This window comes from Dendrobium catenatum, unplaced genomic scaffold (genome assembly GCF_001605985.2).
Source record: "Dendrobium catenatum unplaced genomic scaffold, ASM160598v2 fragScaff_scaffold_841, whole genome shotgun sequence".
In the NCBI taxonomy this organism is placed as follows: Eukaryota; Viridiplantae; Streptophyta; class Magnoliopsida; order Asparagales; family Orchidaceae; genus Dendrobium; species Dendrobium catenatum.
The window spans coordinates 534333-547100 of NW_021319303.1; the positions used below are offsets into that span (position 1 = coordinate 534333).

Genomic DNA, 12768 nt, shown 5'->3' on the forward strand with positions numbered 1-12768 from the left:
GACGAGCCGAATGCACTCGAGCAGTCCGTTTCACAAAACAAAGTTCCGATCAAAAGATATTAAATACGGAGCAAAGATGCACGATAAAGGCCCAAATGCGTGAAATCACATCGAATTGTCATCGACCCGACCACATGTATTTTAGAATAAAATAGAGTACATATGATCAAAAAGGAGTAAATCACATACAAGAAGGTGGCTCAATCTACAAAATGCAAGACAAGATAGTGAGAGTGACCGATGCCGAAAACGAGGTCAACAGTGGACGACAACCTAGACATGCAATTACATGCCAAATATGTGGCAAGAACGGTCACTCCACCGTCAAATGCTGGCACCGCCACGACGATCAATATAACACCGAACAGCCCAATACCGCCCTCTTCACGTCACCGGTGCCTCCTCCACCTACCGAGTTGTATCTTGATAGTGGAGCTTCTTCTCACCTAACCTCGGACCTGACAAGCTTCAAACTTCGCAACCTTAAACCGGCTCCACTCAAGTTACACTCGGTAACGGACAGCAGCTCCCCATTCACACCACCGGCAAAGGTATGTTACCCACACCCTAAGGTAGCCTCCAACTATCTCGCTTAAATCTCGTTCCTAATCTTTCTTTCAATTTGTTATCCATTCATCAACTTACTACTGACAACAATTGCATAATCACCTTTTCCTCTCCTGGCTATGAAATCAAGGACCCGACGACCAACAACACTCTTCTCACGGGTCTGTGTATTAACAGACTATACCCTCTCTGCCCGGTCAAGAACAAGATCGCTGCCATGTCCCAGCTCGCACTCATCTCCATCCAACCCGTTCCCGATCTCTGGCACCAGCGTCTTGGACACCCTTCGGCGACTACACTCTCTTATCTAGAAAACACTTCCCAAATATTTGTACCACTTCCGTTATTGCACACTGTAACTCTTGTAGGATGGGCAAAAGCCATCGCCTACCTTTTCAAAATTTTTTTAATAATAGTTCGTTTCCGCTCGAATTAATTCATTCAGATGTATGGGGTCCCTCCCAATCTATTTCTAACTATGGGTTTCGATATTACGTTAGCTTCATTGACGACTTTTTCTAAATACACCTGGATATACCCTCTACTTCAAAAGTCGGACGTCTTCTATAAATTTCTCGAATTTCAGAAAATGATTGAACGTCAATTTCAAACTCACATTCGCAAGCTCTGCACCGACGGCGGAGGCGAATTCATCAACAATAAATTTAAAACTTACCTCAACGCTCAAGGTATTCTTCACCAATTCACTTGCCCACATACGCCCTCACAGAACGGCATGGCCGAACGTAAACATCACCACATCACTGAGATCACTCGCATCTTGCTCATCGAAGCCTCGCTACCTTCCTACCTCTGGTTTGATACTTTGATAACCGCGGTCCACCTAATCAATCGGCTCCCATCTCCAAATACGTTCAACAAATTTCCTACGAAATTCTTTATCAAAAACCACCAAATTATAGCAACTTGAAGGTGTTCGGTTCTCTATGTTACCCTTGGCTCAAGCCGTACTCCTCTCACAAACTCTCACTGCTATCCCATCCGTGTGTTTTTATCGGCTACGCCCATCTCCAGAAAGGCTATCACTGTCTCGATCCTATAAACAACAAGGTCTACACATCCTTCCACATCCTGCCACATAGTGTTCAATGAAGAAATATTTCCCTTCAACCAACTTACAACCCAATACCAAACCAACGATAGTCCGTCACATCTGATTCCCCCTCTCCTTCTTGTTCCCACCAACGATCTACCATTCTCCATCAGCGATCACATTCCAAATCCCACTACCCATACAATCACAACCCAATCTACTATCCATTCTTCACCCGCACTGGATCCTCCCATACCCGCAACCTCCAACAGTCAACATGACATCCCACCTTCACCCAATATCACCTCCTACACTACCATTCCTATCTCACAACCTATCACTCATCACATGGCTACCAGATCCAAGACGGGTCACTCCAAACCAAAGAAAGCCTTCAACCTCTCCCATATCATTCATGACGCCGAGCCCACATCCTACAACCAAGCAATCAAAAGCGTGCATTGGTTATCCGCCATGTCACAAGAATTCCAAGCCTTACAAATTCAAGGAACTTGGGATCTTGTCCCTCTCCTTCAATCAAGAACACGAAATCGACTACACGGAGACCTTCAGTCCCGTCGCCAAAATTCCTACACTTCGCGTCCTCTTTCTTATAGCTCTTCACTTCAAGTGGGACATTCACCAACTCGACGTCTCCAACGCCTTCTTGCACGGCCAACTATCCGAGACAGTTTACATGCTGCAACCACCTGGCTTTCAAGACGCCGTACACCCAACACACGTGTGCAAACTAAACAAGGCTCTATACGGACTCAAACAATCCCCACGCACAATCCCCACGCGAATGGTACGCTACTCTATCTAATCACCTTCAAAATTTCGGGTTTACCATTAGCACCACTGACCCCTCTCTTTTTACATATAAATCGGGTACAAATCAACTCTACATCCTCATCCATGGGCGGATCCACCCTAGTCTTAGGGTGGGCAAATGCCCACCCTCAAATTTTTTTTTTTAATATTTATAGGAGATTTTTTGGAATATTTTGAGTATTTTAGGCATTTTGTCCCCCTCAAAAATTTTTTTTGTCCTAATTTTATCAATCCTAGGCATTTTTGTCCATCCCCACAAAAAAAAAAATTTTTTTGCCCACCCTGAAAAAAGAAGCTGGATCCGCCCCTGTCCTCATCTACGTCGATGATATACTACTCACTGGCAACTCAACCTCAGAGATCACACGCCTTACAGCCAGTCTCCACGACAGATTTCAAATGCCGAAACTGGGCTCCCTAGCCAACTTTCTCGGCGTCCAAACCACTAACACAACCTATGGAGTGCTTCTACATCAGCAATACGCCAAAAGAATCCTGGAACGAGCTGACATGCAAAACTCAAAGCCCGTAGCCACTCCTATCTCTTGCAAACCCGACAACTCCACTAGCTGCAGCACGGACTTCACCAACCCTCATCTCTATCGCCAATTAATTGGATCGCTCCAATACCTCACCCTAACCCGCCCCGACATCCAGTTTGCCGTGCACCAACTAAGCCAACACATGCACGCTCCTCTCAACAGCAACTTTGATACCCTCAAAAGACTACTTCGATATATCCAAGGATCCACATCTACATGCATCCCTCTGCACCGAGACAACTTAAATTTACAAGGCTATGTATACGCCGATTGGGCCAACAATACTTAGGACCGTAAATCCATTTCAGAGTATTGTAACTTTCTGGGTAAATCACTTATCTCCTGGCAAGCTAAAAAGAAATCTACAGTGGCTAGATCCTCCACCGATGCAGAATACCGAGCTTTGGCATCCGAAGCCTCAGAAGTCATTTGGCTTCGCCGTCTACTCGAGGACTTTCACCTTCCACAATCAACACCTACAATCATCTACTGCGACAACACGTCCGCCATCGCACTTGCCAACAATCCGGTATACCATGCCAGAACTAAACACATTGACATGGATTTCCACTTCATTCGAGACTGCATTCGCTCAAAACATTTATCCGTTCACCACATATGTACCAACGATCAAATCGCCGACGTGTTTGCCAAGCCTCTTCCAATCCGAAGATTTAAATTCCTATGTAACAAACTAATCACCGCTCCACCGTCATTTGTTTGCAGAGGCCTGTAAGATATACAAGAAGTGTGTATGACTAGCTGCCACGTCATTAAGACGTTACAGCCCCTTGGCTTTACATTATTCCTATATATTCTACTCTATTTTCATTTGAATAACAAAAGTTTAGTTTCTGTGAGTTTCCTTTCTCCCTGTTCACTCCTCTTCGTCTCGCTCTTATCACTTATGTTATTTGTTTTTTTTTCTTGTTCTGGAAAAATAATCATTTTTATTTTGATTTGAATATTGCATGAAAACAAAATCAAGGGTAAAATGGACATTTTTCTCATCATCATATACTTCTTGCTATTTTAATAAGTGGCAAAATGTGATGCTTTCTGATGCCGTGCTTCTCTATGGACCGGGTTCAACTTCAGCATAACATTCCACTGCGTATCCTATTTTCTGGTTTCCACTATCTTTTCTTGTCTTTTAGCTAAAATAGTATATTTGAGCTTTTTATTTGCTTGGAGTAAACTTAGTAAGGAAAGGGGACCTGATAGATACAATGAAAGGAGAACATAGAAAGAAGACAGTAGATATTATATCAATGTTTAAGAAATCCTTGTTTCTATTGCTTTTTTAAGTTTCATTGTTCTTCCTTATCGGTGCCTGTTCACTCTCGGTGCATGTATCACACCAAGTTGATATCGGAGCAACTCTTCATGGTAAAGCAATGGCAGATGGAAACCCTCGTAATGCTCATGGTGATGACCAGAGTTTAGAGGCCCTCTAGAGAGATCAAACCAGAATGGCAAGGCAGCTGGATGAACTCTCTGCCAATTTCAATTGAATCTTCGTTGAAGTTCGCCAGGAGTTGCAAACCAACAGGGGCCGCAAAAGGGTGAACCCTACAACTCGCCAAACAGTCCTAGTTTATGTTCAACCTATTCAAGGAAATCCAATCAGGCATGGTTGGATATGACGAAAAACAGAGCACTTCGTAGAATCTGTTGGACCAAAGGAGGAAGTAGAATCCCCACAACGATTTGACTATGATGATTCTGATAATGGCGAAGCTGCATTACATAATTTGCATAGACAACCATTTGATCGTAATCCGAGACCAAATGGAGAGTTTTGTATAAAGCTCGGTATACCCTTCTTTGATGGCATACTACATATCGAGGATTTAATTTCTCGATTGGGAGAGAGCGGTCAAATCCTTTTTTGAGTATATGGATATCCTTGTTGATAAGCACGTAAGTATGTGGCATGTAGGCTAAAGGGAGGAGTTAGTGCTTAGTGAAAACAACTTTTACAATCTCGGCAGAGGGATGTGAAAGGAGATATTCTTAGTTGGTTCGGCATGAAACAATTGTTAATTAAGGGGTCATTATCTCCCCATAGATTTCGAACAGATGTTGTATATACAATATAATTAAACACTGTGTTCAAGAAAACCGTAGTGTTTCTAATTATACTGAAGAATTCTACCGTTTGAGTGTCCATAACAGTCTGAATGAATAAGAAAATTAGTTGGTGGCTCGATATATTGGTGGATTGAAAGATAATTGATAAGATAAATTATAATTAAATTATGTATGATCTCTCTCTCAAACTGTTAACTTTGCCCTCAAAGTAGAGATCCAGGTCACAAGGCACTCCTGCAGTAATTCCAGTACGTTGTCAACACCTCGATGACCAGCCCAGCTAGCCACAAGTTGCACTCGCAAACAATAAGCCAAAACAATCATCTCCTTAAACAGGACCAACTAACACACCAGTGGTTGATCCCAATCTTGCCAAACCACGCCCCATAGGCAAGGACAACCCTTATTCAAAACCCGCCACTTACAAATGCTTTAGGTGTTTTTAACCTGGTCACAAATTAAATGAATGCTCAACTCGGCCGTTCAACTCGGCCGCGATTTCAGCTTGTTGAAGGAGAAAATGAAGGCGTCGAAACCCAATGCATAGAAGACCCTGAAGTGGAGGTTGTAGAAAATGAAGGTGTCGTTACCATTTCATTCGTGATTTGGTAAATTCATGTGCCATAAAGCTTATTAAGATCTCTACAGATGAAAATCCTGCAGAAATACCTACAAAAGTTGTTCCTCCTAACAAATTTACACACTATCTAAATTTGCTAAATTGTGTAAGTAATGATTTTAAGCTTGGTCAATCTCTTTATTCTTTCTTTTATTTTAAATCAAGTTGGAGAATGTGATATATGTGTTTTAAAATAATAAGATGATTAATTTAATTACTCAATTAATTAAATTTATTAACTTAATGCCTTTTATTCCTTGTCCGGTTTCTTTATTTTCTTGTATGAGGGTTGTTTGGTCTTTTCCTTTATAAAATCCGATTGTGGGTTTTAAGAAAGTGTACAGAAGTTTTTTGCGATTCATTCATTTGGGTTTTTTTGGATTCGGGTTGAGAGCGAGGAAGCTGTCCGGAGAAAGAGTTAGGATTTTGAGTTCGGCTTGGCTTCTTGTGTGAGAAGGAGGAAGATAGCCTTTAAAAATCGTAAGATTTATGTGTGTGTGTGTGTTAAAGAGGACAAATTATTGGGTCAGATGACCGAACTCAGAGATAGGTCCGGATATTAATAAAATAATATTTTAAATTAAGCGCAGGTAAAGCGAAAGTAAAGCGCAGGTAAAGCGCAAGTAAAACACAGGCAAAACGCAACTAAAGCGCAAGTAAAAAAGCAGTCAAAAGCGCATGTAAAGCGCAACTAAAGCGCAAGTCAAAAGCGCAGTAAAAAGCGCAGGTGACGCACAAAATTTTTATTGGTTGTCAGAACTCAAACCACATAATTCTATCGTGTTTGTGGCTTCTTTTCTCCTGAATCTATTATCTGAAATTAATTTCCATCAGCTGCTGTGAAATCAGTAATTTATTATTGTTTGTGCATTTGGAATTAATTTTGTAAGAGCTCATTTTGTAAATAAAATGATAATATACGATCAAGAATTTGATTTGGTTTTGATCATCTACTAAGGGAATACAATTGTTTTCTATTGTTTTCCAACGTTTTCTCCTTATTCTCTCAGTTTTTCTACTGTTTGGTGGCTGTTTTCTATTGAAAACAGTGGAATAATTGGGTTTTGGCAAGAATCCGATAGGAATCACTTGGAATATTCAAGTGGAACCTATCACATTTCCCCACTAAAACCTTTGCAGTAGCTAGTGGTTAGGCATGTGTGCTTTCTGTGAATTTGATAGCAGAAGCAAGATAGAAAAACCAAAGTTGTTAACGGAAGAAGCATCCAAAAGCCCCATGACTAAGCAACCTTCTTGAGTCTTGCAACACCATGCATCCATACGAGTATCCCTTGTAACAATGAAAGGGCTTTATTTGGTCCCTTGAGAACCCCAGCTGAGTCATGGATCAAAACACTTTCAAAATAAAGTTGGGTAACACATGCAGCTAAATGAAGAGATTTTAACTCATACATCAACAGTGGTTTAAGCTACAAAGTCCATGTTTGGATTCCTTTTTGTTTTATGTTCTCTATTGCCTATTTTGACATGCAGCTAAATGAAGAAATTTAGAAAACAGCTGAGTCTGAAATGCATTTAGCTCAACACAATTATTTTCAATTTTCAAAAGTGTATGACTACAGTTTCAGAAAGTTCAAGAAACACCAAGGTGTTTTCAACGTTTTCAAAACACTATTCCACTAAATCAACACTTAAATAACTAAAATATTACAGTGCCAAATACCCACTTATTAGGTTATATCACTAAGCATCATTTTTAGCCACATCTCTTAACATGCAAAAATCACACCAGTATGCCTTATCCACCCACATAATAAGTCAACATTAAAGGGATATACGGGAAAGAAAGTTATATTGAAAGCAAAATGGACATCAATTACAGAAAAAAATTAACAAAATCAAATTGGTCCATGGTTATATGCCTTATAATATAACGGAGGAGCACATACTCGCTAGTTTAGCAATTGAAAAATGCAGAAATAGCACAATGCAATTTCAAGAAGTAAAAAACAAGTTACGGGCAGTGATAATACATAGAAAAAATATTTTTTCTTGAATGAAAACTAACAAAATATATCAGGAATAGTTTGAAGTAATACCATCTTTTTGAACAATCTCAGGGTTAGCACAATTGTATCTCTTAACCTGTCAAATAAAAATACAGATAAATGAACTAGCCAAATATATGGCACATCATCAAGTTTGAACATATTAGGGAAAAACTATCAAAACAGTCACATCATGTAATAGGAAATCTTGTCTTCTCTCTCTCAGGAGAAAGCGCAATTGTTAACTTACATTATTCCAATATAAATAACAAAACAGAAAACAATTAAACAGTTACCAGCTGTCTCTGGCCCTCAAAAGATATTCAGCACCATTAGAACATTGGATTGAAAATTCTGTTTCGTGTCCATATGGAATAGTAATCTGCAAAGAGACAGATTATAAGCAATTTTGCAAGATGTGGTTGAAAAGAGCACTATTACCTTAGGAAATTTCTAGCAAAAGAATACTCTCAATAGGCAATAGTTGAAAAAATATAAAAACCAAGTAGCGCACACAACTGTAGTTTAGATACGTATTATGTAGTTCCTAATTTTACTTTTGGACCTTTATTCAACCATGTACAATAACTTCAAGCGTACAACTATAGTGTGGGCTCCGAAAATTCACGCCCTGCCCTCTCCGCGGTCCTTTTCTTTCTTTTTGGGTCGTCGAGGAGAGTTTTAAAGTTTAAGTTCCAAGACAAATTTTCAGAAGGCAGATTGGGTTTTATTAAATAAGACGCTACCCATAGATTTTGCCCTCATTTTGTGAGGACTTTATAACCTGGGTTCTAGTTTCCTATAGGCGCGAGCCCCTATAGTTAATTATTCCTCTCGATAACAAGAGAGAACTTTCGATTAAGGCTAGTCGTCAAGAAGATATGTAATATTTGGAATAGAGTAGCAGCATGTTTTGGTATTTAAAAAAAATTAATATTTAAAATTGGAAATTTACCAACTTTACACTTAGAGCGGATGATGAGAGAGTGATGATAGACCCGATCAAGATCCCAGGGTTTCGTCGTTCCGGGTCAACTTGGTCCCTAGTTCACTTAGTTAGAGGAGGTATTCTATCCAACCTGACAGAAGGATCCTTGTTGGCAACCATGGGTTGCTTCGGTCAAAGGTATCTTGTAGACCTGGGATGAATACTTGTCTAAGGGGACAAATCTAAATCCACATTAGCTAATAAATGGCTTTGTGCCCTATCAATCATATCTTATTGATTCATTGCTCAATGATTTGAAGTCATTGGGGAACATGCGGGCTCTGAACATGATAGTAATTTAATGATGCCATTTGGCGACAAAACCACTCGGTTCAGAGGGTCTCGATCATAACCGCTTACCTGTGCTGTCATTTGACGGTGAAACCACCGGTTAGAGGACACGTGTCAAGTCCTTACTGACAAGAGACTATTTGAGAATGAATACTAGTAATATTCTCGACCAAACATCTGCTCTTTATGAGCTGAAGTAATTTTCAGATTTGTCCACCTCAACAAATTATTACAGAGAGTTGATGGATTTTACTTTAAGTATTTGATGATTAATTTCAATTTTAAATATCTTAGGCCTTGTGTGATTTTTGAGTTTTGTATTTCCATGAGAATTTGGGAGGCATTTTTATATTTGTGATCCCATCCGATTGAGATTTCCTATCAACATGACCATCATCGGGGTATTTATAGGCACTTTCGTTCTATTAGTCAAACCTTGTCAACAAAGGATCAGGTTCTTCGTTAGCTTTAGGCTTTTATTAGCTAATTTTCTTTATTATAGACTTTGAAGGCCTAATCTGAATGTATAAAACAAATATTTCGGTCGATGCCACAACCTTATATTTGCACGATAGTTCGGGCCATGTCAACTCCTATCTATTCTCATAGGAGGATTAGGCTTAAACTTAGATTCATTCTTTTGACTTACACAACATCCTCAGACGTCACATTCATACATGCATCACACACGTCGGTGCCCATGTGGGTGATCATATTTTAAGGCATGATGTGTTTTATATATTATAATGTGTATATACATGATGTGACTACTTCAATGTGTATTTCAATGCATGGGGTGTTTTTGTAATGATCAACTGTGCAAATGATTGCCGCCGAGAAGTATGCAGGGTTTCAGTTGGGAATTTGTAAACGTTTTCTGTCCGCTTGTGTGCATGTTGCGGATTCGATGACTTGACGCTACGCTGTGGGTTGCCCATTGCTTGTTGTAGATAGGCTGTTGTGCAGCACTAAGCTCTTATTAGCAAGATGCACGAGCTTCTTTGAGGGGCCAGTGAACGTCTTCTGTCCGCTTGTATAAATATTATAGATCCAATAGCGTGGCATTGCACTTCATTCATTGTGCATCGACAGTGCAATTTAGCTAAGTTCATCTTCTTCATGTTGCCTTTTCCTTCAGTATTTAGCTTGCGGGAATATAGTTAAAAACAAATTCAAGGGCGAGCTGGTCCAACATGAGAATGGGCTGCAATTAGTGATTGTGAAGGCCATGATTTGCGATGGGTTAGTGGATCATTTCGTGGTCCACTAATAGAACAACAAAGAGGGATTTGCAAATATGGTTGTTATGTGCTTTGGCTATGAGGTGGGAGATGAATCAACAATTCTGGGAGGTTTTATACATGAGCTAACACAAAAAAAAGTGTTCTTAACGGATATGGGGCCCTAGTAAGAAAGTTAGATGCAAGATGGAGTGCACATGGAGTTCGCTCTCGACGGTACTAGCCAATCTATCTAATCAAGTCTAGCAACATCTCATCCTATTAGCTGCATACCACACAGCTCTAACCATTAACAACAATGTGCATCCAGCATCATCCCATCACCTTTCCATATCACACAGGCCAACTCAGCTACTAGCAAGCATAGTGTAGATGTGAAGGTCAAGGTTTTGAGTACAAGAGAAGCGTACAAGCGGTAACTATGCAGGATGGACGAGCACAAGTGGCATGAGCACGCGACAAGCAGGTGACTTGTGAGGCGGGCACATGAGGTGGAGGAGACAATAATTGAAGGGTGATAAATAAAGATAACATGAGTACACCACTATAATGCAACTCACGAATGAGAAGGAACTGTGCAACAAGTTTTTTTAAAGGGAAAATGACAATAAGGATGGGAACATTCAACCTACAAAACTAAACAAGACTGTGAATGAATGAATCAAAACTAGAAATGTTCATCTCTAACCACCAATTCATGAGGATGAGAGGAGGACGACGGGCAAAATTTACTAAATGATGGTTAAAAGTTGCTGAAGGAAATATGAGAAATAGACCAATTAAAAAGAACGAGGGAAGGATATAGGGCAAAATTTACAAAATGAAGGATTGAAAATAATCCGAGGGGGAGTAAGAAACACTCCCTTAAGGCCTGAGTGTTAGTATTATTAGTGGTTGATTTCCTCAATTTCGACTGAGACATAAAACAACCTAGGGTAATCCTTCAAATCCTACCTTTTGCCAATATCCACATGAGGTGAAACCAATCAAAATCTCCTTCAAAGCTAAGCAAAATATTTCAACCACAACCACCGAAGAAACAAAAGGGATTAAGGTCAAAAGCCCTACCCAAGCGCATGAAGAATAGGACGTTGATGCCAAGAGGTGTCAACGCCAGAGCACCACAAGAGGAATAAAATGCACATAAAATGCGTGGAGAAAGTGAGCGGTAGCATTCCTCGCATGCAAGCATGAGTAGGATTGCAAGAGGATAAAGTAAGCACACCTTACACACAAGCACAAGACTAAGCTGGTGGAGCAAAGCAAGGTTACCCAAGGATATCTACAAGGATGAAGTGATGCGATAATGGTCTTTTGAATTTAGCTTAAAACATTTAAAATTAAAATATAATTATAAACATGCTCCCAAATAAGGTTTCTTAAGAAATCCTTCTGTGCATGGTAAAAGCTGATATAGTTTTACATTTAACAAGTGCAAAAGAAATTTATAAATATTATCAAAAAGATGAAGAAAATTATGACTGCTTCAATAATGTGCCAAATGACCACATTAATCGTGGAAAAAAAACATACGGTTGTATTCGGCAAGAACTTCTCTGTCACAACAACACCACGTGGTCCATTGCACTTGATACTATAAGCTTCCCTCTTGATTGCTAAAACAGCTTGCTCCCATATATCCAAATATCTGGCCTGAAAGTTTAAGAATATTTTAATTAATTTTTAATTTTTACTTAATACATACGCCATATGAATAAAAAACATTTAATCTGAATATTTACAATAGAACTGAAAGAAATCATACTGATAATGCAACTTCATATGATGCATGCCCAACAGAATGAGTTTTCTCTAGCTGTTCTTGCATTGGAGGATCTGCATCAAAGGTAAGAAAAAGAACTCATGATGAAGATGCATGCTCAACATGATAATCCTGCCAAGTTTGATGATTACCTGAGATCATAAACTAATGATAAAAAGGTGATAAAAGCAAGATGAGAATATTTCTCTCATACAACAAAGTAAAAGAAAGCATGAGAAAAGAATTATTACTTTTTAATATATAATTTTCATTTACATTTCAGGTCACAATGTAAATTAAAAATTAAGGAACATAACAGGATCTATATTAAATTATTGGATGACATTACATCACTCCATCCATCTTTAAATCTAAGCATAAATGAAGGTTTATTCACCAACAAGTAAATATAATTAATAAGCTAGTGGACATGTTAATACTATTTCAACTTTGAAGAATATCATACCAAATCTAAATTCAGCCATACAAAGTTAGTGGACTTCATTCCACGTTAAGTGCACAGCATCCAACAAGTGTGATAAAGTGTTTTCCGTTCCATGTTAAGTGCGCAGTTTCAATTATGTTCAATAAAAGACATGCTTCGCTACCAAGCCAAAAAAAAAAAAAAAATCAGTACTGAGGTACTACTCTTCCATGAGCTTCAAGAGTTCTCCTTAAACTAAACAATTACTTGGTTGTGGTATAGCCCCTTCAACTGAACAAGTTGTCCAATGCAAAAATAATTTTATATGCTTAATAGAAACCAT

The 12768-nt window shown here is 39.1% G+C and overlaps 1 protein-coding gene across 6 annotated transcripts in view; it reads right to left on the reverse strand.

The window, feature by feature from the left end:
- Positions 1-7770: 7770 nt before the first annotated feature.
- LOC110111357 overlaps positions 7771-12768 on the reverse strand; it is a gene marked incomplete at its 3' end in the record, with an annotated part of 56033 nt that continues 51035 nt past the window's right edge. For all 6 annotated transcript variants that reach the window (XM_028696759.1, XM_028696760.1, XM_020843185.2 and 3 more), the window contains 4 exon segments: positions 7771-7816; positions 8016-8101; positions 11773-11892; positions 12005-12075. In XM_028696759.1, coding sequence (XP_028552592.1) covers positions 7771-7816; positions 8016-8101; positions 11773-11892; positions 12005-12075 — 323 coding nt within the window.